Here is a 27901-nt window from a genome sequence, read left to right on the forward strand (position 1 = left end):
GTGTTTTTTTTTAAAAAAAATAAATGTATAAAAAACAAATTTAAAAAGAAAGAAAGAAATCCAATGCATTGCACCGCAGAGGGAAAGACTGCAATGTACAACTGAAGCACTATCATGCCATTTTAAACAATCATAGCTTCCCACCCCAAAATCCTGGAGGCTGTAGTTTGTTAAGGCTCTTGAGAGATGCTAGGAGACACCTCTTCCCCTTTCAAAGCTACAATTGCCTGTGCGGTTCAGCAATCAAATCCCCCTCTTCCATAAGGGAACTGGGGGCCTATTTACTCTCAGCAGCCTTAACAAACTACACTGCCATGATTCTTTGGGGGAACCCATGGCTGTTTGAAGTGGTGCGATACTGCTTTAAATGTTTAGTGCAGTGGCTCAAGAATGGAAGCAAGAAGAATTACCGATGAAAGAAGAATGGAGGGTGAAGTTGATGGACTACGCAGAATTAGATAAATTAACAGGAAGGATTCGAAACCTGCGGGATCAGAGATTCTTAGAAGACTGGTGTAAATATATGAATTATTTGAAAAGTAATTGTGATGAACAGATTACGCTAGTAGGATTGCAAGAAGTTTTGTAAGGTGGATTATTTGAAATATTTCAAGAAAGACTATGAAGAGAATTATTAGTTAAGGATAATTATATGTAATACAGAAAGTAAGAAATGCAGAATAAGGGATAAAAACGGAAAATCATCAGAGGTGTTGACAGAAGTCCAAAATACTGTATAAGATGAGAAGTTATGTTGTATGACTGTTGGAACTGATATGTTAAAAAAATCAATAAAAATGTATATATACAAAAATAAAAATAAAAATAAATATTTAGTGTGGATGGGGTCTGCGACTGAGCCATGTAACTGTTGTTTGTTGTCCAGGTGTTGTTTTTTTACAGATGGGCAACCTCTGGACAGGGGCAGAGGAAGGGGGTGCGGTGGGGGCGGGTCACCCTGGGTGTGACCCCTGAGGGGGGTGACAAAATGCCAGGCGGCACTCACCGCGGGGCCTGCAGCTCACCAGAGCCACGCGTCCCAGTGGCTTGGGCGCGTGCAGGCTCTGCACTGCCTAAATGGTCCACCCGCTGCGTCCCTCCCCCACAGCTGTAGGGCGACTGAGTGGGAGGAGGCAGGCAGACTCCAGAGGCCCCACGGTGCACCCCGCCCTCGCCCTGCCCCAAGGGCAGCTCACCCCGCCCCTGGGCACACCCCCCCAGGCGCCCGAGTGGCTTCCTCCGCCGCTGCTTCTAGACCCCTCCTGCTCTCATGTCTAATGGTTGTTCATATTTAAACCAGGCTTTTTCAGACAACTGTCCTGTGACAGCCCTTCAAAGGCAGGGCTGTGCTCTGAAAAGTTCACCACGTGGCCATCCGAGTGCATGGGCTACAGACCCCATAGCACCACTGCTTCCTTATAAATATAAATATGTCGCATAAATATGTCTAGAAATAAAATTATTGATTATTGCCTCATAAGTATAGAAGAGGCAGAAAGAAGAACTAATTTGTCCATGGCTAGGGGGCACAATCTGGATGGTTCTGCCAGGGGTGCAAGATCGCCTAGCTACGGCTCTGATAAGGGGTAATCAGAAGGAACCATGGAAGGGAAGTCGATGTTTAATATACTGCTTTGTTTATGTGATTACGAAAATTATAAATAAAATTTATAATAAACTTAAAAAAAAAATTAAAGGGAATATCCTCAATTGGAAACTTTGGAGAGCTGCTGCCAGTCAGTGTAGTATACAATATTGAGCCAGATGGACTGGTGGTTTGATCTGGCATAAGGCCTATGTGCCTAACAGTAGTTAATCCCCATAACTCAAGGCAGAATGAGGCATCAGGATGCTGGATGTGTCTCCATTTGCTTTTTAAACAGTCTTGCAAATATGTCCACAAAAGTTACTAGCATGAGGGATTTTCTTTTCTTTCTTTTTTAGTGGTCTACCAAGAGATCACTAACGTGTGCTGCCTCGTTCGTGGCAAGATCATCCCTCCCATCATCCCTAGCTAGCAGGACCAGTGGTCAGGGATGATGGGAATTGTAGTCCCAAAACCTCTGGAGGACCCAAGTATGCTGGTAGGGTGAGGGGGGCTGGGTTGCGGGATGAGTTTACCTTTCTGTACAGTCAGCATGGAAACCAGGCAGACGGATGGGAAAAGAATGGAGAGATCAATGCCAGCAGCCCTCTATTGTCTGCACAGAATTCACGGTTGCCAGTGCCTACTAGGAAAATGGTTAAGTCTAAGGCTGTTTAAAAATCAAGTAAAAGAGAAGTGCAGAGGACAAAGTCAGGTGGACTTTATTTGTTCAGGGACTTGTTGCCTCTGATGTCTACCCAATAATGAAAGATTTAGCATTGCGGGGTACCATATTTTCCCGTGTATAAGACAATATTATTTTCTTAGAAGCTCAATAACTCTAGGCAATCTCCCCCCAAGAAAAGCTCAACAACTTTGGGCAATTCCACCCCCCCCATTTTTTGTTGTGGTCTAAAAAAATTAGGGGCTGTCTTAACACGGAAAAATACGGTATGTTGGGAGAGGAACTGGCCTGATTAAACACTGAAGCCCCCAGTCCTAGGGATTTTGTTGACAGAGGAGCTGCTTGACAGGCCTCAATTTATTTTCAGTTATTTCGTCCCTCATTTCCTGTGCAAAATGTTAGTGCAAGCTTTAAAATAACGGGACAGTTATTCCATAAAACTTTGTGCAGGTTTCAGAATGCTTCGAAGCATCAACGAAGAACTTGTAAGCAAGGTTTTGAGGTTTGTTGCAACCTGCACGAAGAGTTTTCCGCAGAATCTTTTTCAGCGGCGAGCAACCTCAAAGCCAAAGGCTCCCAACAGAAACATTTTATTCTATTGTCTCCAAGAAAAAAAGCTGCTTTTACTAGATATTAAAGGAAAATAAAATAGAAAATGATCCCCACGCAACTGAGTGAGTTATAAATTTCAGCACTAACCATAAATCTATCAGAAAGTGCATTTCTCTGGATGTCTACGGAAAGCGTAGAGTGCACTCTGGCAGAAGAAAGCTTCCGGATATAAATGGGGGTTCCGCTAAATGTTGCAATGACTGCACATGAGTTATGACTTTCAGGCAGCATCACTTCCACAACAGCCAAAAAACAAACAAGCAGAACACTTCTGTCCATTACGGTGAAATAGATTAAACCACTGTAGACAAAAAATGTGTTATCCTCAACCAGCTCTTTAGAGTCCAAGCTGACTCACATCACCACTAAGCACATAATAGGTGCAAACCACTTAAGAACCATCTCCCTCTCCTGTGACATAGTGGTTGCCCCACAAAGGATTTTTTGTGGGCTGCCATACACGCTCAAGCAACAATGCTGAATGCACTCTTCCCATCATCACAGCTAGGACCGCTGGTACCACAAATATGGCCAGTGAAATAGAAAGGGCCTCATTAAAAGATGCAATAGCCCCAACTGGTAAGTCAATAGGGATACAGGGTAGAGCAGGCATAGGCAAACTCGGCCCTCCAGATGTTTTGGGACTACAATTCCCATCATCCCTGACCACTGGTCCTGTTAGCTAGGGATCATGGGAGTTGTAGTCCCAAAACATCTGGAGGACCAAGTTTGCCTGTGCCTGAGGTAGAGCATCTGTCTACGCCAGGAATGGGGAATCTATTCACACACACACGCCATGATATTGTTGCAGTCTAATTCCTGTTAGCACCAACCAGCAAGGACAATGTTCAGGGATAGTGAGAGATATGGTTCAGGGCTGTAGGTTCCTAGTGGATTACACCCATTGCCTTTCTTTGAGAGAATAGAGCAGGCATAGGCAAACCTGGCCCTCCAGATGTTTTGGGACTACAATTCCCATCATCCCTGACCACTGGTCCTGTTAGCTAGGGATCATGGGAGTTGTAGGCCAAAAACACCTGAAGGGCCAAGTTTGCCTATGCCTGGAATAGAGCCACTAAAGCAGTGTTTCTCAACCTTGGGTCCTCAGATGTTGTTGGACTACAACTCCCATCATCCCTGAGCTCTGGCCTTGCTAGCTAGGGGTGATGGGAGTTGTAGTTCAACAATATCTGGGGACCCACAGGCCGAGAAAGGCTGCACTAAAGGCTTTCTGTTCAGGCGTCGGGTTTGGGGGAATCCAATCCCTCCCAGGGTGGCAGCCAAGAATCAGATAAACAATAAAAGTTCTTACCAAGTAATTTTATTCAGTATTCACAGAGAGAGACGAAGGAAAGCAGTCTTCCCTAGATAATGGCGTTGCTCCGAGTAAAGTCCCACCCCCTACGTCTCTCCTATTCTACATCAGTCCTACGTCGGCTAATCTGAGCTTTCTGTCTCTGAGCTTTCTGTTCTACTACTCTCAACTCTCACCTGGTCCTGGGAGAGGAGAGGAGAGGTCAGGAATGCTTTCCAAGGACACTGAGTCTGTCAGCTGTCTCTCCCCTGGTGCTTCTTCTTCTTCTTCTTCCTGCTGTTCCTCTCCCAGTACTTCCCAGCTTCTCTCCTCTGCAGCCTCTGAACTATGCCCTTCTGCAAACCACTGTTCTGAATCTATACTGTCCTCCTGTTTTGGGGAAGGTTCAGGAGAAGGGGTGACGGCCCCCACCATTCCTCCTCAGTCCAGCCCCTGACATCAGGTTGAAACTTCGCTTGGCTCATGATAGCCTTTCCTGGATCTCAGCTTATTCTTGCTGCTCCTGGATCCTACTGTGGTGACTTCCTTGCTCAGCTCCGACCAGCGCACTGTTGCTGCTATGAGGTATGCCAGCTCAACGAAGGAGCTCAGCTAAATGAGAACCAGGAAGTAAGAAATGAGAATTTGGCTGTCGGAATTTAAGTTTCTCTGAAGCTGCATCTCCTGGTGTGTATCTCTTCCTATCCTTAGCTGCTTCTATGGAGCACATCGCTGAGTGTACACAAATTAGACACGTACACCAGTAATGGCCTTAAGTAATCCAGAGCATTTTTCAGGCCAAGGCACCAGTTATTAAACTGCCTTTACTTTGCATTTGGGAGTTGCATGGGCCCTCCTCCACGCATTTCCATAGCAACTAATGTATTTCAGATGGGAAAAGTGGCAGAAGATGGAAGAGATCAAAGGCCAACTCCGTAAGTGGCATGAACAAAACAGGAGATGGGCATAATAAAGTGTGCCACAACTGAGTTTTGCTGTTGTCTCTTGTAGGCATGGACATACTATGCACTGGTGTGTGTGTGTGTGTGTGTGTGTGTGTGTAAGAAAAAAGAGACAGAAATGTTCCTGATATATCACTGATACACAGCCAGATTTCACATACATTAATATTATTTTGCAATTAGCATCACTCATTATTTTTGTTAAGGTAAAGGGACCCCTGACCATTAGGTCCAGTCGTGGCTGACTCTGGGGTTGTGGTGCTCATCTCACTTTATTGGCCGAGGGAGCTGGCGTACAGCTTCTGGGTCATGTGGCCAGCATGACTAAGCTGCTTCTGGCGAACCAGAGCAGCACATGGAAATGCCGTTTACCTTCCCGCCAGAGCGGTACCTATTTATCTACTTGCACTTTGACGTGCTTTTGAACTGCTAGGCTGGCAGGAGCAGGGACTGAGCAATGAGAGCTCACCCCGTTGCAGGGATTCGAACCGCCGACCTTCTGATCGGCAAGTCCTAGGCTCTGTGGTTTAACCCACAGTGCCACCTGCGTCCCTATTACATATATAAGAAAGTGTATATAGTTTACACCAGGAGAAAGTTACTTCTTTAAGTTCTATATGGATACTAATCAACGTCAGGGAAGTCTAAGACATTTTGCTGCACAAAATGGCACCACTTCTGATTCCACATTCACACACACACACTTTATTTCAGTCCAAAGAACCCCAAAAACAATTTCAAAAGCAAAATAAAACAGAAATACAGGGAAAGGGTTCCAAGGCGATCGCTATGTTTCATCCGAGCATGTAAGTTTCTGTTTCTTAATGCTTCTGAGAGGAACTTAGCCCCAATCATTCTTGTTACTTTAACTATTAAAATACTGAATTTTCTGTTTCATAACAACAAAACCCACCCACCCTCCATTGTTCCTACCCACCCACCTATCCAGCCACAGTCAATGTCCTACTGACCAACACAGAACAATCATGTAGACAACAACAATGAGGATTTAGGAAATCTATAGGTGCTGAACAAAAATTAGGAGCAATGGCACTAGCCCTGCTCATGGGCTTGCAGTCTAGTAGACACAGAGCAACTGGAAAAGGGGATGGAAGGAAAAGAGTAAAATAAGGACACCCAGGTACCGCTCCTTATAGAGAGGCTCTCCCAAACTGTGTTGTACTTTGGCCAGGTAGCACTCCTGCACGTTCCATTCAGAACCAGGCACTTTGTCCTGAAGTTTTGGATTTGTGGAAAGAGATTATCTTTCCTAACACATCAATCACCACCAACACAAACTTACTGCTATCACATTCTCCTCTTACTGCTCTCTTTTAGCTTAGGCTGGGGGATTTGGCGCATCAGCATGCAGGTGCGAGACGAGAAATTAAGTGCCACATATATTTTTCTTTTTTATCTGTCCTCTCCAAGAGGAGAGCATAAAAGATACAGCTTAAGCCTTAATTTGAATTGAATAGGGCCTTGTTAAATTTATTGACATGAAATGAAAAATCCCCAATGCGGTTTTGAACTGTCATGCTACCCAGAGGCAAGAAATTTTAATTAAAAAAACAAAAAAACAACAAAAAGAATCCCCTCTAGGCACTCGGTGTGATATACAAGGCTTCGATTCAAACACACTTCTTCTTCTTGCCTTGCCACCCTACCCCACCCGCCGCTGTTCTATCCTGCACCCCTTTTCTCGAGCTCCTTTCTTCACATATAAAACACAAATCTGCTAATATGCAGTGTGAAATCAAAAATTACAAAAGGACTCAAAATTGCAGGCTGCCTCACTCACGCAGCTCATCTGCAGAGGGGTTTTTCACATAGCGCTGGCATCGCAGGTCCCCTTCAGGAGTGTTGACAAACTCAAGCACCGCGCCGACAATTGGCTGCTCATTGGCAGTCGGCCGTGGGTGCAGAAAGCAAAGAGTGATTCCCCAAAATGAGTTATCACTGGTGGTGTTCAAGCAAATGAGTATTATATGCATGCAATCAATTACCACCGCTATTATGTCACCTCTGGTGAAGGCTCTTCTCTAAGATGTTATTTTTATGCTATACGTTTTAATATTGTTTTAAGTGTGCTTTTAGAGATCGACAAGTGGGACCAGCAACAAAACATGCTCCTCTTCCAGGTTCCAGTCAGCCATGACTTCTTCCAGGATACTAAAAGATGGAAAGGGTTTCGGCACAGCAACTAATCCTCTTTCTCCCTCCTACAGCTTTATTTCCAACTGACAACCAACTTCCTTTGCACCTGGTGGCTATGGAGAATACCTGTTTCTCATTTGGCTGCTTTGTGGAGTGTATAGCTGTCAACTTTTCCCTTTTCTTGCGAGGAATCCTATTCGGAATAAGGGAATTTCCCTTAAAAAAAGGGAAAAGTTGACAGCTATGGTGGGGTGAGCAGTGCTGGCTCCCTTTTCCATGTTCCTACGGAATGCAATGGAGCTTACTCCCAGGATAGAGGGATGCGGGTGGCGCTGTGGTCTAAACCACAAAGCCTCTTGGGCTTGCTTGCCAATCAGAAGGTTGGCGGTTCGAATCTCCGTGACAGGGTGAGCTCCTGTTGCTCTGTCCCAGCTCCTGCCAACCTAGCAGTTCAAAAGCACACCAGTGTGAGTAGATAAAAAGGTACCACTGTGGCGGGAAGGTAAACAGCATTTCCATGCACTCTGGCACTCGTCACAGTCCTCTGTTGCGCCAGAAGCAGTTTTGTCATGCTGGCCACATGACCCAGAAAGCTGTCTGTGGGCAAACACCGGCTCCCTCAGCCTGAAAGCGAGATGAGTGCCACAACCCCATAGCCGCCTTTGATTGGACTTAACCGCCAGGGTGTTCTTTACCTTTACCTACCCCCAGGAAATTTTTAGATTTCTTTAAATCAGGAGCCAACCTTACTTTTGAGTGCTCTGAATATGTCCGACCCCTAAAACTGAAGTGGTCTGCGTTCAGCCAGCGAGAATCAAGATGCATTTGCATTGCCAAAGAAGAAACGGATCACTCAGACAGGGCCCCTAAGCCATTTTCCCTCCATCGTTCAAAACATTCACTGCCACATCACCATTCTGTTGCCTGTAATTTAACTCCAGCTCCAACAAAGAAAGCAAATCTCTTTTAAGTCCTCAGCTTGAGGCTCACCTAGTTGAACATGCACTGGAACCTGTCTTTTTCAGTCTATTGACAAAGACGGCTAAGAAGCAGCCTCTGTGCAGCATCTCGCTGACAAGATAGCCCCAGGCCAGATTCCAATAATATCTCAGCATGCCGCTACAGGGATGGGAAGCGACATTAAAGAGCAGCCTGGCAGCAGAATCCCTCTGTACCTGTAGACAGCTCGCTTGTCAGCCTCCAGTTGTGCCTGAGGGTCGATGGGAGTGCTGGGGATAGGAGTGTTGGTGGCTGCCGAAGGTGTGTTGATGTGTACTGGCTGGGCTTTGGCCGGCTGTTGCGCTGTGGCAGTCATCTGTTAAGAAGAGGACAGGAAAGCAAGAGGTTTAAAGGCAAAAGAAATCAAATTATGCACACGCAGTTGCTTTTGGGAGAAGCGGGGAACTTCACTAGCATTTCTACGGGTCGCTTGAAAGTAGGGATGTCAGAAAGCTCGGTAGGAAATGGAAGCACAAATGGAAATTGCCACCATTCTCACGTTCGCCCGAGGTCAGGAATGGAAATCACGCAAGTGAATGCAACTGATATTTGCTAATCATTAGGGGGGTTTTCTTTAGTCCACCAGCATTGCATAAATAACCACATTGTTTTCTGCATTGCTTTTGACATTTTCCTCCCGTCGAAATGCATTCAGTTGCATAATTATGTCAGTTTGGGCCATAGTAACAAGACAGATAATGTACATTTTAGCAGAAGCCAAACTGTAGCAGAACAGAAACAGCGCTGGTTGCAAGAATACAGGTTGGAACAGAAAACTGATGCCTTCTTACATACTTGCTTACAAGCATATCAGAGCGTGAAAGAACAACATTTTCTGTATTCCATATGGAAATTTCAGTGCCACCAGCCTACTTTCTTCTATATGTAGCTGTTGAACTGTGTTTATGCCAAAATGATGCTGGCGTTTGTGGAGTTCCAAGAATCTTTTGCAGTTCATTGATTTGTTCTTGAAACAATTTTTAATCTTCTCTTTAGTCATGGATGCATGTTTGTATATAAAGGTTTTTATTAAACACTGGAAACTCAAGCCAATGCTACACATGAAGACACAGGAGATATCTGAACAGAGTGTTCTATTTTAAAAACGTATGAAAGAGGGCCTCAGAATCAGATCAGGTTTGTGACACTGAGGAAAGGGATATTTAACCCTGCACATGCCATTTCCCCAATATAACATGCTTCCCCAGAAACTGCTATTTGACCCATGGAAGGTAAATATATATAGAAAGTAGATGAGGTCAGATGGCCTAACCTGTTGCAGCTCTTATTCTATACACGATTTTTATTCGTGTTTTTACCCTTGTCTGTCTCCAACAAATTCATTGCAGTATATAAACTTCTTCCCCACTTCTTTATCTTTAGAACAACCTTACGAGTTAGGCAAGGCTGACCCAAGAACACCCTGTGAATTTCATGGCTGAGTAAGAATTTGAATTGAGCACTCTACCTATCCTTACCCAACCTGTGTCCTCCTGATGTCGGACTACAAATCCCATCAGCCCAGCCAACACAGCCCATGGTCAGGGATGATGGGAGTTGTAGTGCAACATTTGGAGGGCACCAGGTTAGGGAAGGCGATGCTAACCACTACACTGGTCAGCAGAATATGAACTCCTCTGCCTCTTTTTTAGCCCTTAACCCAGATCTTTTAATAGTAGCATTTATTCTCTCCACCCATCAAAGTAGAATCAAAGATGGTATCTGTTTCATGCCTTACTTTTAGTCAAACCATACATGGAATTCTCCAGCAGAAATCATTGTACAACCAGCACAGAAGCGGTTTGGCTGATGGGTTCTAGGCTGGGCGCTCTCTTTTTGCATGTGGCTTTTGCTAAACTATTATTGCTCCTTGGAATAAATGCAATTATCCCCATGCCTAATGGAGTCCCCTGTTAATGTGCTATAGTGCCAAGTTTAAAAGAGAAATAAAGAGCAAGGCCCCTGTGCAAATACCTCGAGTAGGTAATGTATCTGTATAAGGTTTCCTGGCAGCGAAAAGGGATTCCATGCCTCAGAAGTAGATTATGAGATCTAAATGCCCTTCATGTATTTTGCAGCAAATAGACAGAGGTCAGGCTGGTTTCAAGCTATACCAATAATGTACTAAGCCAGCCTTGGAAGAGGAGACAGGAATGTGGGCAATGCAGAGGTCTTTCCAACCTATTCTGCTCAAGAAAGTCAATGGAAAGAGACTCTGTTGGAAGAGACCAAAAGGTCACAGCTAAGAGGAGCAGGATCACAAGCCCACTGAGTTGCTTACTTTACTCTCTTCAGGCTGCAGTTCTATTACAGCAGGGTGAGGAACCTCTGCCTTTCCAGAAACTATTGAACTACAACTCTCATCACTCTCAAGCGGTATGTACAATGGTTGGGGGCTATGGGAGTTGCTGGCCAGCAATATCTGGAGGGTCACAAGTTCCTCACCTGTGTGATAACACCCTGCAAAGTGAGCCCCGGAAGTCTTGCCTGGCATACACATACTACCAATCACAAGTGCTAGGTACCTGCTAAGTTCTGGTGTGAAAGTTTATTTTCCCCCAAGATGATCATAGGACGTGTCCTGTTGAGTGGTTCAAATCAAAGCCTCAGATAGCCCAGCATATTTTAATAGTGACCAGCAAGATGTGTCTTGGAAGCCCAGAATCTGAGCATTAAATCCCTCTCTTCTTGTTGCCAGCCACTGGTATTCAAAGGCATGCTTCCTATGAACATGGGACACGGGTGGCGCTGTGGGTTAAACCACAGAGCCTAGGACTTGCTGATCAGAAGGTCGGCGTTTGAATCCCCATGACGGGGTGAGCTCCCATTGCTCAGTTCCTGCTCCTGCCAACCTAGCAGTTCGAAAGCACCTCAAAGTGCAAGTAGATAAATAGATACTGCTCCGGTGGGAAGGTAAACGGCATTTCCGTGCACTGCTCTGGTTTGCCAGAAGCGGCTTAGTCATGCTGGCCACATGACCCGGAACCAGTACACCGGCTCTCTCGGCCAGTAAAGCGAGATGAGCACCACAACCCCAGAGTCGGCCACAAATGGACCTAATGGTCGGGGTCCATTTACCTTTACCTTTACCTATGAACATGGAGATTCAATATGGCCAATGTGAATAGGACAGAATCTCCTACATACTTACTTGGGAGCAAGCCCCACTGACAACAGTAGGGAATGCTTCCAGGCAGACAGGCCAGAGTAAGAAATCACAGAGAATAAAGCATATGGTCTCACGTCATCCTGAAACTGGTCACTCCCAAACATAATAAATGTGGACCATTTCTAAATCAAGGTTGTGAAAAATGTATTATTTCTGACATAAGGGGAAGCTATGGAAAGGTGACCTATTTCAATGGGTTTATACTCTGCTTCTTCCTCCCAAAGGGAGCACAGGGTGGCCAGCAAATATATAATTAATGCAGGGGTGTCAACTTGAATGTGGGGGGCAGGGGGGGAGGTAAGCCCCACCCCCATTATTGATCACATGACACAGCACACACACACTATTTGAATGGACATGCCATCAACTTGGTGGGGGCGACTCCCTCAAATATTTTATTGACCTCAGTCCCTAGGAGTTGGCTTCTATGAATTAAAGTAACAACAACAACAAACCCCACTTAAAAACCAGCAGGAACATATAAAACAAGCAGAACTCAAGACCAGCAAGGTCAACAGGGAAAAAACTGTACACCCCAAAGGCCTGGTGGGATAAAAAGGTCTTCACAGCACACCTAAAAGTAGCCAGATTGGGAGACAACTGAACAGAAAGCAGACAGTGGTTTCATAATCTAGAGGCCACTACCAAGCATGTGACGTGTCACCAAAGCAAAGCAAGAAGAGCCCTGGAAACAGCTGTAGTAGCACTAAGAGAAAACATCTGGGTTGATCTCTGAAGTAGCAGATTGTATGGAGAAAAGGAGTTGAAAACTTCAGAGTAAAATAAAACAAAGGGTGTGTGTGTACAGACAGACACACACACACATATATAATAGCAATGGCAACAAGCTGAGAAAGAAAGGCACAAAGGGAGGGCTCAGACTAAAACTCCGAAAAATTCATGGTGCAAATGCCTTGTGGTCTCCATTGTTGCTGGCCTGAACAAGGCTAATGAATCACTATGGGCTTCCAAAGGGCTTTGGAAATTCTAAACAGGATTTAAAGCAATTGTATTGCCTCCATTGCTGCGGACTGAATGCATTTCACAGCCAAGTGACCAGAGGTCTGTGTAATGCAAGAGATTTTGGAGCTTTTAAAGAGATGAGAGGAATGTAAAGTGAACGTTAATGCATTTTAACAAAGTACCATTGTCGCCCGTTAACGCAGCTCTGACATGAAGCCATCCAGCCTGCCTTCCCCAGGTCACTTTCTTTGGACTTAATTAAACCAGAAGGTTGATGCTAATGATTGATCAAAGCACCAGCTTGCTGACTATGACGAACTCCTGTTGGGGAACGGTCCAAGGCTGCACTGGCTCACAGCACCTCTTTAAGAAGAGGCAAATATGAGAAGGTAAAATAAAGGAAGCGTTGGTGGCAAAAGAAGAAACTACAGTACCAGTATGTCTGTTTATAACTTGTGCATTTATTTACTACATTTATACTTATCTACATATTTATTTATATTGCTACTTTTCTTGATACCATCCATGTTGGGCTACTGCAATTCTCTCCTGGTGGGACCACTGTTAAAAAACAGTTAGGAAACTACAACTGGTCCAGAATCCATTTTAATTATTTCTAAAAGATACGCCTTGTCTTTCATCGACCAGTTGGCATTCCCATATTAGCTTACCAAAGGGTAAGAAATAAAAATAAGCTACAAATATTACAAATGGAACAGAACAGGGTAAAAACTGACAGTGGCTTGGATTAAGGAACTTGAGTCTTCACCTGACATGGAAATGGGGGACCAGAAACATGATGTTCTGGTCCTCCATTCGCTTTCATTTCCATGATAAAGCGGGTTCTCCTTCATGGAGAGCACGTGTTGTGGTGGGAGAAACCATGACATCCCCTGTTGCTGGGCGGGTTAGTTTGGACAGCCATGAATTTGATTGGACACCTTCAATTGTTGCTGGGGACAATTTATTGTTGCATTTTATTTGATTGATGGGGTGCTATATATGTTCCCTGCGCGCAGCGGTGAGCTTCCTCTTTTCGCTGCGCACATCGGATTACCTGCTCACCCTCCCTTTATTTAGGGTTTGTTCGCTCTGACCTTGCTATGCCTGTCATGGGGTCATCTGCTTTGGGGCAGGGGCCTGGTAGGAATTTTACCATTTGGCTGATTGGCTGGTGCCATTTGGGTTTTGCCTACTTTGTAGCAAACCGTCACAGCTTGTAAGGTTGCGGTTAGGCATTGGTTAATTTTTGGTTGGTGGAGGGGATGTGGTTGGCTGTGCCTGCCCCTCTAATGCTGCTGCTGCAAGGGTATTCCATTAAAGGAATCCAAGGGGTCGCCATGCTTTTGTCCAAATCCCTGGCAAAGGGCTAGGGCCAAGCAAGAGCCTATGAGAGCATTTGGGGAGAGGTGAGAGTCTGGTGCCCAGCTTTATTCTCTCCACAAAATTGTTTACCCTTACTGACTTCCTTTTTTTAAAAAAAATTTTATTAGGTTTTATCAATAAAAAAGTTTAGAAAAACGAACAACAAATGCAAAATACAAAAACACAGAACTACAAAATACAAAAATACAAACATTAAACACAAAACCCCCCCAAAAGAAAAAACACATATAAAAGAAAAACAAAATTTCTCTCTTAATCTCTCCACTTTAGTAACTTATTTTCCTGACTTCCTCGCGTCTCCCATTTTTGTATCCCTTTTAAATTTAGTTCAGCAAATTCATAATCTATTAGTTTATCTATTATTAATCCCCTCGTATTTTTTACCTTGTTGCTAGAGCCCCTTCAATTCATTTCAATGTCATCAACATTCAAAAATTTTACAATGTTTCTGCAAATAAATTTTAAATTTCCTCCAATCTTCTTCCACCGACTCTTCTCCCTGGTCTTGGATTCTGCCAGTCATTTACCCTTACTGATTTCCGCAAGGGTGCAGTTGTCAGTTCTGTTCCTACCACCAAGTGGGAACAGATAGTCACTAACCAATGCCTAAGCAACCACTCACACACTGTAATTCAATAAAGTTGTGACCAAAATTGTGCCAAAAACCCAAACAAAAATGATGTGTGAACTGTGTTTTTATTCAGGGGTATCTTGGGGGTCCTGGACACGCAACATGAGAAATGAGCATCAGCAGAAACATCAAAATGTATGCCTCATATATTTAATCAGGATAAGGTTTGTATCACCCAGACTCTCACTAGTCTCTCACTAGCATGAAAACACCTAAGTCAATTTGGGGTATACTGCTTACTGCAGTATACAGATGATTCCACCCTTCTCAGTTTTACAGCTGTACCAGATTTATGTAGTCTTTACTGTCCTAGAGCGAAATACCAAGACACAAAATCAGAAAATAAGAGGCAGCAAAACCGTCTTCTTGTTCATCTGACTGACAACAATCAAGTGCAGTTTCACCGCATGTACTCTGATCACCGGGGTTCATCTGCAACATGCTTGGAAAGATATTGCATCTTTAATGTATGCGCTCACTTTTCAGGACTTTATTCCCTAAACTTCAAGGACAAAATAGCAGGGAAAGAACTTCCATTAGAGATGCTTTAATTTATTATAAAGCAACATATGAAGTGCAGGATTTTTATGCAGATTCCCAATTTTCAAAAGACAGATTCTCCTGTGTATTTGGAGAGATTATGCTCAATATTACTGGCCCCTAGCAGAACCAGAAGATTATTAAAGCAGTTGCTCTGTCCTCAAAGGATGTTTTTCCCATTGCTTCCTCTTTATTTTCATAAAATCCAGCCCTTTTATGACAGTCAGTTCTGTTGCCTTTGAAAAGCCCCATCAAGCAGTCTTTTATATGGTGGGGGCAGGGGGAGGGAATATTTATGCTAAGCTACTGGAATAGGAAGTCTACTTTTGCCTTCTGTCCGGGCTTTTCTGTAAAAAACGATGCTTTCACACAAGGAACCCTTTCAGCAAAATCACAAACAGGTATGTTTCAGGAGAATCTAAATACCTTCCCAGGTGGGATGAGAGCCCACAATAACATCGGACATAAGACCTGTTTGGTGGGTTAAAGGCCGGGCAGAGAGTTTCTGCAATTCCCCAGCTGAGAGGTGGTTTGGGGCCCCTGGAGGTCTGAAGATTTGCATCTGAGATCCAAACTACGGCGTCTGGAATAAGGTGATGCTTTGTATGTACAAAATGTTTTTTTAAAAAACTTACAGTTTGTTTGATATGTTGTAAACCACTTTGGGAACAATTTTGTGGCACACAACTAAACAGGCTATGATGATGGTATGCTACAGAAGTGTGAAATCCATAGGCCCATGGTACATTAGGAACCTCAATGGTCATTTAGTCCAACCTGAATCCAGAGGCAAGTTCATTTCGTACTAAACACTCATAGGAATTTCTCTCTTACAGGCCAGATAACAGAATTAGAAACATAGAATCATAGAATCATAAAATCATAGAGTTGGAAGAGACCACAAGGGCCATCGAGTCCAACCCCCTGCCAAGCAGGAAACACCATCAGAGCACTCCTGACATATGGTTGTCAAGCCTCTGCTTAAAGACCTCCAAAGGAGGAGACTCCACCACACTCCTTGGCAGCAAATCCCACTGTCGAACAGCTCTTACTGTCAGGAAGTTCTTCCTAATGTTTAGGTGGAATCTTCTTTCTTGTAGTTTGGATCCATTGCTCCGTGTCCGCTTCTCTGGAGCAGCAGAAAACAACCTTTCCCCCTCCTCTATGTGACATCCTTTTATATATTCGAACATGGAATTAGATGAAAGCAGGAACATCTTTCAAACTAGGGCTATGCAAGGTCCCCCTGATTTGGTTTGGCGCCTGGTCCAGCATTTGTAATTAGGTCTCAGTTTGGGTTGGATCGATCTAGGGTGGTGGTGATGGGGCAATGCAGAAGAGACCTAACTCCTATTACATCAGGGTAAAAGGCTGCGGTGGCCCTTGGGAGTTTAAGGATAGCTCCAGACCACCAGTTTACTGAGCAATCATCCTGATTTGCTTGTACAAAGCTTACACAAGTTAGACTGCCCAGTCTTTATTGAGCATTTATTCTAGTCAGTTTGCAGGGTGGTTTATATATATAACAGTGGACATTCAGAGGTGGGTTTATGGCAGTCTAACCAGTTCTGCTGCACTGGGAGCTGGCTCTAGGGGGCGCTGCGGGGTGTTGAAACTGTGACGCAGTTAACTGAGCAGAATAGAAGCCAGGGGGTGTCGTGGGCAGATTTTGGCTCTGCACAGGGTGCCACTACAATTTGAAAGCCTGAAATCCTCATTTGCTGATGCAACATTTACACATCTTCCTGCTAATAGTTCATTACTCCTGCATTTTTCAGTGTGTTTCTCAGTCAATACCTAAACTCTGAAAAACCACTTTAAAAGGTTGGGGTGGACAGGGTGGCAGAGTGATTTAATCCACTTTTAACTGTGCAAACCTAAATTTCTGGTATGCACTGCCACAAATTTCTGTCTCCATTTCTGGTATGTAAGTAAAACTAAAAAGGTAAAGGACCTCTGGATGGTTAAGTCAAAGGCGACTATGGGGTTGTGGCACTCATCTTGCCTTCAGGCCAAGGAAGCCGGCATTTGTCCGCAGACAGCTTTCCGGGTCATGTGGCCAGCAGGACTAAACTGCTTTTGGAGCAACGGAACACTGTGACGGAAACCAGAGAGCACAGAAACACGGTTTACATTCCCGCCGCAGCGGTACCTATTTATCTACTCGCACTGGTGTGCTTCCGAACTGCTAGGTTAGCAGGGGCTGGGACAGAGCCACAGGAGCTCACCCCATCACGGGGATTCAAATTGCTGACCTTCCAATCGGCAAGCCCAAGAGGCTCAGTGGTTTAGACCACAGCGCCACTCACATCCCTTTTTTCTGGTATGCGCTGGTATCCCTGCCACAAAACACTGATCAGAGGCAACCGTAGCTTCCCAAGGAAACTACAGGGAGGGAATGCAGGGAGAGAGTTCAAGGTGCTTGGCCAGGAAAGTATTTTGCGGATCAGGGTCGCTGGGAGGGATGGGGGGGGGGGAAGCAACTGGAATCTGAACTGTTTCTGTGTTTGGGCATGGTGGTCATTCCTAATGGATTCGGGCAAGAGCGTCGGTGTTCTATTTCATTTTTAGCATCTTCTACTATTGCCCTTCTTTGCACAAGTAAAAGAATTCAAACAGACTTTGGTGGGAAAGTGTGACAGTATGATGAAGCTCTTCTAGTGTCAGAATCCGCACCCCCCCTCCGAAACTCCCAGTAGGAATGAACAGTTAACTACATTTCCCCGCTGCCTCTTCCGTCTCCAGTTTCAGCTGCCTAAGCAGGAAAGAAGTCACACTCAAGGAACAGCTAATGGGAAATGGAGCTGTGTTTTATAAAACACCACGTCTATTCAACTTAGTTCGTTGGAGTGGGGGTGGGGGGGTGGGAAGAGAAGTGAAAGAAGGAACCAAGAGGAGCAGCGAAGCGAACAAACGATGACACAGAAGTTCCAAGAGCCATAAAAACCCCACCAAGGTATCATTTGTGCAAAGTGACCTTTCTCACCAGAGGGACACATTTAAGAGATGAGGATAAAGAGGCCCGTGTGACTTTGAAAGAGGCTCATAACGCAAAGATTTCACTCCAGCCCAGAAATCCTCTACGAGGTGGCAAAGTGGCCTTCGCAATGCAGGGAGCTGCACCTTGCCACATATCTCAGAAAGCCAGAAGCGAAACAAATCGGCTCTCGCGCTCACACTCTCTGTGTGTGCACAGAACAATTGCATTCCGCTTTCCACTCCTGCACCTACCCAGGGTCAAAGCCATTTCCTCTCGTATTTTGTCAGTGCTTGGAAGGAACTAGTTCGGTTTAGTGACATTTGGAAATATGTGAACTACACCTGAAAGTAGTGACTGCCGGGTGAACAAAATGTGAATTAACTTCATTTTGGGGTATTCTAGCTGAAGGTGAACTAGAAATCATTCAAAGTTCTACCTCAAAATGAACTTAATTCACTCACTTCACTAACGTGGTTTTCTTTCTTCTTCTTTTTAAATGCTTTAGACTCTTTGGACCTTTAAGCCTAAAGATAATACTTGTTAGGGGAAAGAAAATTAAATAATTCACATTCCACTATGGTGTGTTTTGTTGTTTTTCTTAGTCTTCTTACATATATTTCATACTTTAGCACAGCAGCGTGTAACCCTTGGAATGCTGTTTTTAGTGGGGTTTGTGCTGAGAATTATATGCATGGGCTTGAACGATGAACCGAATGTGAACAAAAGCAGTTTGCTTCGCCAAAGGGCAAACACGAACTAGAATTAGTTCCTTTCCAAGCTCTGTACTGTGGCAACCAATGCCAGTCTAAAGTAGCCCTGCTGAAATTAACCAAGCTAAATTAATGAAGCCAATTAATGAAGTCTGTTAACTTCAGCGGGTTGACTCTGAGTAGAACTAGCCCCGGATGTAACCCTTTACCAGGACTCTCCCATTAACCTTGTATGCTGCATGGATCTGGCCCAAGCCATTTTTCTGCCTGAGGAATAACTAGTACCCCCAACCCCCAGTCAAGGTGCATAGGGTTGCATCCAATGTTAGTCCTACTCAGAGGAGGCCGTTTGTATTAAAGGACACAACTAAGTTCCACTCCTTTCAATGGGGCTACTGTGAGTAGAATTTGGTTGACTACAACCAATAGTATCTAAAAGCAGTCAAGCTACCGTATTTTTTGCACCATAACACTCACTTTTTTCCTCCTAAAAAGTAAGGGGAAATGTCTGTGCGTGTTATGGAGGGAATGCCTACGGGTGGCATGCCTACGGATTTTCCTCCTCTAAAAACTACGTGCGTGTTATGGTCGGGTGCGTGTTATACAGCGAAAAATACGGTACTTTCACACCTGAGACAATAAATCCCACAAGTATGTTTCCTGACATTAAAAACTAACTAACCATTTCCTTCCCTTTTATGACACCCCAGATCAGGCATAGGCAAACTTCGGCCCTCCAGATGTTTGGGACTACAATTCCCATCATCCCTAGCTAACAGGACCAGTGGTAAGGGATGATGGGAATTGCAGTCCCAAACATCTGGAGGGCCAGAGTTTGCCTATGCCCGCCCTAGATCATTTGCCTGAGAAGGCTTCCTTATTCTGGCTAATGGTTAGAGCTGGCCCTGCTGCTGCACATTGAGTGAGGCACAGGTGAGGCTGATATGGCTGCTCTAGCACCCAGAAGCTCTTGCAAAAGGGATCAGAAAGAGCTTGGTAGGCTGGCCAACAATTCATATTATATTATATTATATTATATTATATTATATTATATTATATTATAATTTTATTTTATTATTTTTATCTAGTACTGTACACGTTTATTGCACAGGTTGCTCAGGTAGTATACATGCCCGCTCCTCCAATTTTATCCTTACAATAACCCTGTGAAGTAGGTTAGGCTGAGAGATGGCAACTGACCCAAAGTCAATTGCCAGTGAACCTCATGGCCAAGTGCGATTCAATCCCAGGTCTCCCCATGCCAAGTCCAATGCTCTAACCACTACGCCACAATAGCTTTGACTAACAGGTTCTCAGAGAATCAGGACAAGTGATCCCTAGAAGGAAATTATGCTTTTGCTTTTCTAGGATCTCTTATGAGCAAACACTCCCTTGGTTTTTAAAAGCAATGGAAAGGCAGGGTCAGGAGAAGGCTTGCAAAGTTTGCCTTGTTATGGGGACATGGCTGTTATAAGCATGCTCCTTTGCGAAATGTGGGGAGGCCGTGTGCCACTGAGAAGAAGAAGAAGAGTTTGGATTTGATATCCCGCTTTATAACTACCCTAAGGAATCTCAAAGCGGCTAACATTCTCCTTTCCCTTCCTCCCTCACAACAAACATTCTGTGAGGTGAGTGAGGCTGAGAGGCTTCTGTATTAAGTTTTTGGTTTTCGAACGTTTCGGAACTTGAACGGTCTTCCAGAACGGATTACGTTCGAAAACCGAGGTACCACTGTATTAAATTCTGTTCTCCACATTTTGTAGCAATTTGCTATAATTACTGCCTTAAAAGCCTCCTGAAAATTCATCACCATTTTAGTGCAAATTTCTCCTAATAAACACATCTTTATATGCAAAAAAAAAAGGGGGGGGGGAGACGTGTGACTAGCCCAAGGTCACCCAGCAGCTGCATGTGGAGGAGCGGGGAAGTGAACCCAGTTCACCAGATTACGAGTCCACCGCTCTTAACCACTACACCACACTGGCTCACAAATTGGGCAATGAAATTTACAGCATATCAGATAGGGTTCCCAATTGTTCCTCTGCATGTGCTGCTTGCCTTTGACGCCATTTAAATTTGGCACCAAATGCCAGACGTGCTGATCAGGAGCCCTCAAGCCAGTGTGGTGTAGTGGTTAAGAGTGGTGGACTCGTAATTTGGTGAACCGGGTTCGATTCCCCGCTCCTCCACATGCAGCTGCTGGGTGACCTTGGGCCAGTCACACTTCTTTGAAGTCTCTGAGCCTCACTCAACTCACAGAGTGTTTGTTGTGGGGGAGGAAGGGAAAGGAGAATGTTAGTCACTTTGAGACTCCTTTGGGTAGTGATAAAGCGGGATATCAAATCCAAACTTCTTCTTCTTCTTCTTCTCAAGTGGATCTGACCCTGGCAGCGTGGCTTCCATTCGGCACCAAATTTACATGGCACTGAGTTGCAAGGGAATGATCAGGGAAGCTGAGATTCTCAATGTGCAGTATTTTTGTCACATTATTTGTCCTGGAGGTTAGAGGTGCCCCATCAATGTCTTGTCCCCATGTGGACTCAGGATAAGCTAATAAGAATTACTGCCCAGTTACTCACCTTCTAGGCAGGTCTTCTCAGGAGTCACTCCCATCGAGCCCAATGGGATTTACAAATGACTGCTGTTCCAAGATTTGCAGCCTTCATTTGCTTATTTGACAGGAATACTACTGTTCCTTCCCAATATGTACTGCTAATTCATAAAAGTAAATGAAGTATGAGCAAAAACAGGTCTCCTTTTAAAAACCTAAACATATATTTGACATCCCATTTCTGTTTTTGTATTAAAGGAAGATTTTAGTTCATTTACTGGTAATATAATAATAATAATAATAATAATAATAATAATAATAATAATAATAATTTATACCCTGCCCATCTGGCTGGGCTTCCCCAGCTACTCTGGGGGGCTTCCAACAAAATATTAAAATACAATAATGCATCAAACATTAAAAGCTTCCCTAAACATTAACTTCCATTTGGAGAAGGTAAAAAAACACACCTCAGGACTCTTTTTTTATGCTTACCTCAAACCACCTCAGCATTTCAAATGCCAAAAAATTATGCAATATCTAGGGTTTTTACCCACTTAACTAAATATTAGTTGATAATCCTTCCCCCCCCCCATGATGACCATTGTATGGGACCATAACTTCAACATAGGGTGCCCTTTGGCAGTAATGAAGTGTAAAATCATTAAAAATGGGGGGGGGGGGAGAGCCACCATTCATCTTTAGAAGGAAAAACCATATTTGATGGTTTCTTTTTACCAGCTCTCTCCCAGGCCACTGTCCCTGAACTTCTGAGGGCAGTGGAACTACCAATCTGATCTTAACACGCAAGAGGTTCTGTAGGAAATGAGGCGGTCTTTCAGATGTTTGGGACATAACAGCTTTGCTCCAAGGTACATAAATAAATGTGTGTTTGTGAGAGGAGATGGCTTGGTTGTAGAGATGATTGCTTGCTTGGTGTGCTATTTTTATAACTTTGCAAAAAACAAAAAAACAAAAACAGAACCCAAATCAATAAAAATGTAAAATGCAAAAAGAAAGAGAAGAAATGTGAAATGATCAGCATGGAACAAACTTTTCTGAAATGGATAACTATAGATAACTTTTATTTAGGCTAATTTCAGGAATCTTTAAGGAACCACTTAAATAATAAGTGAGCATCTGACAAAAGCGAACCTGTCAGTTAAAAGCTTCCATGAGGATTCCAAGTGCGTCAGGGCTATTAATATATACTTCTGTCCAAATCTGCAAAGCATCAGAGGACATGGCTAAAATCCAAAGGCAGAATTATGCAGAGAACAGGACTTTTACAAAAAAATGCACAGAGACTGGATGCTCAAATGCAGTCGCTTTGTGGCTTCAGCAGATGTGTGCGTTCACAAAGGAAGAGATCAATAGCATTTCATTGTCGTCCCAACCAGCAAAAATCCCTACAGATCAGAGGGCAGAAAAAGATGTCAAAAATCTGGAAGCTCATTCCAATAACACTATCTCTGTGGCAGATGCTTTCTTCCCAAGCACTCCTCTGTTAAGACTCTCACAGAACAACTTGTGCCTGCAACTTTGCCTGCCAAAGCCCAGGCCATTTTCAGAATTTCTGGGGTTGGGGTTAGGAGAAAGCCCCTCTTTCAAAGATTGGATTCATCTTTAGGAGATAGAATTCCCTAAGGGAACAACACTGATCCATGTTTCAGCACTGCTTCCGGGGGCATTCTTGGGGAGGGGTATGGTGGCAGTGGCGTAGCGTGGGGGGTGCAGGGGGGGCCGGCCGCACCGGGCGCAACATCTGGGGGAGGCGCGCTCGCCGCCTCCAGAGTCGCCGAAGAGCCTCGGGCGCAGGCTGTAGCAGAGCCCCATGTCTCGCGGAACCGACGAGCTGGCAGCGGCTCTCAGCACTGGCGGCGGTCCCCGCGCGTCAGGGCCGCGGAGGGCGCGCCAGGCAGCCCCTCCTCACAGCCCCCCCGCCGCCGCTGCTGCTGCTGCAGCTGCTGGGCCATGTTGCATTTTCCTCGCCTCTCTGCCCTCCTCCTCCTCCGGGCAAGCAGCGTCGTTTGGGCGGCAGCACCAGCGGCAACTCGCCTCAGATCACGTGACACAGACCCGCCGCCGCCTTGGCTACCTTACCGTAAATACCGCAGCCCAGGCAGCAGCAAGAAGACGCTGCAGCGGCGGCAGGTTAGGGGTTAGGGGGCGCAAATTACTTGCCTTGCCCCGGGTGCTGACAACCCACGCTACCCCGCTGTATGGTCGCTGGCCCCATAACTCTGTTCTCATGGAGTATTCTGTCCAAATGAATAGCAAACTAGCCACTGCTTTTATGTGGCAAAAGAGTGCTTTTATTCCTGTAAAGAAGAAGATATCTTGGAACACTTCATCTTTAATGGTACCCCTCCGCACACCTGGAAGTTCTGAGAATTTGCTCGCTCCCACCCCCATTTGCTGATGTTCATGGGGGAAATGAATGGTCCCATAGGGGAGACTTTGGCTCAGCCATATTTTTATGGTGGATCTCTAACCTGAGAAACACCGACAATTGAAGGAAAGGGATTTTCTGGCCTAGGAGACATTTCCCAGAGGAGGTGCTGAGCCATGAGTTACAACGGTCAGGGAAAACCCACAGAGCAGCAGTCCAGGATTTAAATCAGAATGAGGGATGGATGGTTGCTTAGCAGCAGGAGGTGCCAGAAAAGCAGCTTTCTGCAACCATGGAGAAAGAGATGGGAAAGCCACTTCACCAAACTGTGAAGGCACTTCCTGCAACCCTGGAAGGCTATTGCCAGTCAGTATCCCCACACTCGGCCCTTCAGATGTTTTGGGACTACAATTCCCATCATCCCTGACCACTGATCCTGTTAGCAAGGGATGATGGTAGTTGTAGTCCCAAAACATCTGGAGGGCCGAGTTTGCCTATGCCTGGATAATACCGAGCTAGATGAACCAAAACTCCCACTCTGTATCCTATGTTCCTAGAAGCACATTTTGAAAACTGACCTGCTACTTCTCAGGACATTAATTACTTTGATAATAATGAGATGATACATGAGATCTACAGGGAGTGACTGTGTTTCCATCAACACTACCCAGGAGCCCAGTGCAATTAGTTATATCATACTTTCATCAAGTTCCAACCATGTCCTAAGGTTTTCCAGCATGGTGAAACATATTCTGCAGCACCACTGCCAAGCTGCAACAGCTTCTGGAAGTTGGCTAATGGGGACATAGGAAAATACCTGCATGGCCAAATCAAGACTGCAGCGTGCAGCAAAGTAATGTCATGGCTACTTCAGGGTGTACCCCGAAATTCAGTCCTGCTGATTGACCCACCTTCAGAAGCATGTGAATCAACCATCAGGGGACTTTCAAAGAAACTAAGCCACATTTCTCCAGAGGGATCGCATTTCTTAACAACTTGAAATGCTTTCCAGCGATACGGATATCGCCGTAGATCCGGACTCTAAAGCCCTACTGCTGAAACATCAGTGCTGCTGTTTGGCAAATCCTTGGCCAACCCAGAAACGAGTGTTTGGAGCGCTGATCACTTTCTCCTGGGACATGAAAGCGCTTGGCACCATGACTAGCCATGGGGCCTCCTTTCAGCAGCTGCGATTTGTTAATCCACAGTATAATGTGAATTAAATTAGGCTCTTCACACTTAACTAACCCTCAATCTGCATTCTTTTGTAACTCCTGAGGTTTCCGATGCAGCTAACAGCTAATCCCTTCAGCCCTAAACTTCTCCCAGCTGCTGGCTCATAGCTGTTATGGAGGGATTCCAACAATTCAGGGCCAGTAAACTTAATCCTAAAGCTGTTAGGCTCTTCTAAAATAACGAGACCCACCAATTTAAAGCTGTTAGCCTTAATTAACAGGAAAGGAGGCATTCAGGTTACGTGCCGAAGCACAGGGCTTAGCCAGAAAGCCATGCTGCATTGCTTATTCCCCAGCTTCCTTGTGCTCTCTGGCCATGGCGATACTATTGTTAGGATCTTACAGATTATAGTATAGAAAATTCTGGCACTTCCATCCAGTGTTAGGATGGGCAGGCCAAGAGGATGTGACAGCTTTGCTCAGTTGGCATTAAGAGATGGGGGATAGTTTCAGTTCAGAAGGCAACTTGATCTAATTTACACTTTCAAAAAATAATAATAATTGCAGATCAAAACGAACCTGAAATTCGCATTCTCTGAATTTTGTAATGCAGTTGTCTAGCTACACAGTGAGCCCCAAAATGCATGCATATAAAGAGCGCATATAAATGCATATATCTGTGGGTATGACATACAGAAGTGCATTGTATTAGGGGAAATGGATTTGCAAAAGTGTGCCTATTAAGCAAAATTGCATACAGAAATTAGGAGAAAGTTGCACCAAAATGCTGGTGAATTCTCATGAAGATCTAAATAAAAAATAAAAAATTGCAAACTGGTATGGAACTGTGGAGGACTTAAGAATGGAAAAAATAACAGAGAAACCAAAATTGGCAGTAATCATGATTGCCGAACACCCAGGATTTCAAAATGTACAGGAACTTAAAAGTTGTTAGTGTTCTTGACTAAGTGCCTTTGTAGGGGGAGCAGGGCCCTGTTGCAATGGGTACCATTGCTAGCATGCTATCTTCATATTGACATTTTGAGTCCAGCTGTGCATGGGCAGCACTGATAGTTATGTACCTCTATTTATAGCACACATATGTACAAGAACAATATTGGCCGAAGCACCCATTGTGAGGGATGAATGAAATAGTCTTGATATGGCATGTGCCTCTTGCAGATGAGTAGACCGGAACACAAGGAATCCAGGAACATAAGGAGTTGCCTTACATTCAGACTATTGGGCTGTCTAGTTCAGTACTGTCTACACTGACTGGTGATGGCTCTGTAGAGTTTCAGGCAGCAATCCCTCCCAATCTCACATGGAGATGCCGGGGATTGAACTTGGGACCTCCTGCATGCAAGGCAGATGATCTACCACTGAGCTATGGCCCTTCCATGGATGGTCTACAAGGCCAGACTAAGTTGTCTGTGGGCTACTTGGGTACATGTCTATGCCTGACCTGGACACATTTCTCTCTGGAAATGGAAAGATGCTACCTTTGCAGCACCACATATATTTCCATACTGTCCTTCCTACTCATGAATCAACTCATTGGTTAATCTAGCTCATTCTTGCTACCTTTGACTAGTAATGTGGTTCTCCAAGGCCTCAGGGAGGGGTCTTTCCTTGCCCTGCTATTTAAATTTTTCTAACTAGAAGATTAATATTTTCTAACTGGGATCTTCTACAATCAAAGCATGTGCTCTGCTAATGAGCTACATATACATTTATGCTTAAAGGGCAATAAGGGTTGCTTGCTACAACAGGGTAAAGAATACATATCAATGGTAGGTATCAGGTAATTAACGGATGCAAATATATCACCCATCCCCCGCCCTGCCCTTCATGCATAATACTAGAATGCAGGGATACCTGGTGAAATTGATTAGAGGGATCATTAGCAGCAAGAGTTAATTGGAGCAATCAGATTTGGAGGCAATATGCACGCAAAAGGGATGGAATATCGCCACTGCAGCCTTGCTTGCAAGCTTCCAAAGGCATCAACTGGCCACTATTTTGTGCCAAATACTAGGATAGATGCACCTTGGTTCAATCTCACAAGCAATTCTCATGCTGATGTGGCCAATTTCTAGGCCTCACCCAGAATGTCTAGACATGGTTCAGTGCCAGATCCACTAAACTAGAAAACCTGCGTTCTGTTCCTAAACGCTCCTAGACTAGCGAGTGTGAAAAGGAAGTTTGACACATGGCGACCTGGGAGCCTCTTCTTCACATGACATCATGTCTTCTTCTTCTTTGGCGATCACGCATAGCCGAGTAAGACTGTCTTCCATAAACACAGTTTCAACAGTGGGTCCGTAAGCGACTGTGGAGGCCAATTCTGGATCCACATGTCCTTCCACAGTGAGGACAGCTACACAGCGGGAGCTGGGCATGGTGAGAGTTTGCCAAGCGTGCCTTCCTTACATGTTTCTCCCTTTCATTCTGAGTGTGATGGCCTGGGATTCCGATTCTGAGAGTGAACCGGAGGAATCCCAGCCGGCACAGGAGTCCCCGCCTCCAGGGCCGGCTGAACTGCGGCAAGGCCTAGATGCTGAGGAGCCTGCACCTGTGCCAGATCCTCAGGGGCAGGCACCAGGTGAAACCATTCTGGCCCCAGAGGTGCTGGAGGACTCAGTGGCTACAGGTGAGCCTCCCCCGGGGCCCAGTAACCCTTCGGCCTCTCCTGAACTGCAGAGGCTTAGAGCAGAGAGGCGAAGGGAACTGGTCTCTCCCAGGAGGAGTGCTCGCCTTAAGGCCAGGAGAGGCGGGGCTCCTGGGGGTCGGGACTGCCCCCGGCCTTAGAAGAAGATAAAGGTCAGGCAGCCCGGTCCCAGGTTGCGGGAGCAACATCGTTGTGGAGTACCTGCTTTTACCCAGACCTAGATCTGCACTCCCGGTGTGCCTGTTCCTCGCCCGGCTTCCTGCTTCTGACTCTCCGGTGTTCCTGTTCCTCGCCCGGCTGCCCGCTTCTGCCCTACCAGTGTTCCTGTTCTCCGCTTGGCTTCCTGCTGCTGCTCTACCAGCGTTCCTGTTCCCCCGCCTGGCTCCCTGTTTCGGACCTCGCGTCTCATCTAGTGATCATCTACCCTGCTAGTGACTCT

The 27901-nt window shown here is 45.0% G+C and overlaps 1 protein-coding gene across 7 annotated transcripts in view; it reads right to left on the reverse strand.

Moving 5' to 3' along the window:
• PKNOX2 (PBX/knotted 1 homeobox 2) overlaps positions 1 to 27901 on the reverse strand; it is a 443888-nt gene that overhangs the window by 108333 nt on the left and 307654 nt on the right. For all 7 annotated transcript variants that reach the window (XM_081171734.1, XM_081171729.1, XM_081171731.1 and 4 more), the window contains one exon: positions 8471 to 8610. In XM_081171734.1, coding sequence (XP_081027860.1) covers positions 8471 to 8610 — 140 coding nt within the window. The remainder of the gene's footprint in view (positions 1 to 8470; positions 8611 to 27901) is intronic.

Source organism: Podarcis bocagei (genome assembly GCF_964188305.1).
Source record: "Podarcis bocagei genome assembly, chromosome: 15".
Classification (NCBI taxonomy): domain Eukaryota; kingdom Metazoa; phylum Chordata; class Lepidosauria; order Squamata; family Lacertidae; genus Podarcis; species Podarcis bocagei.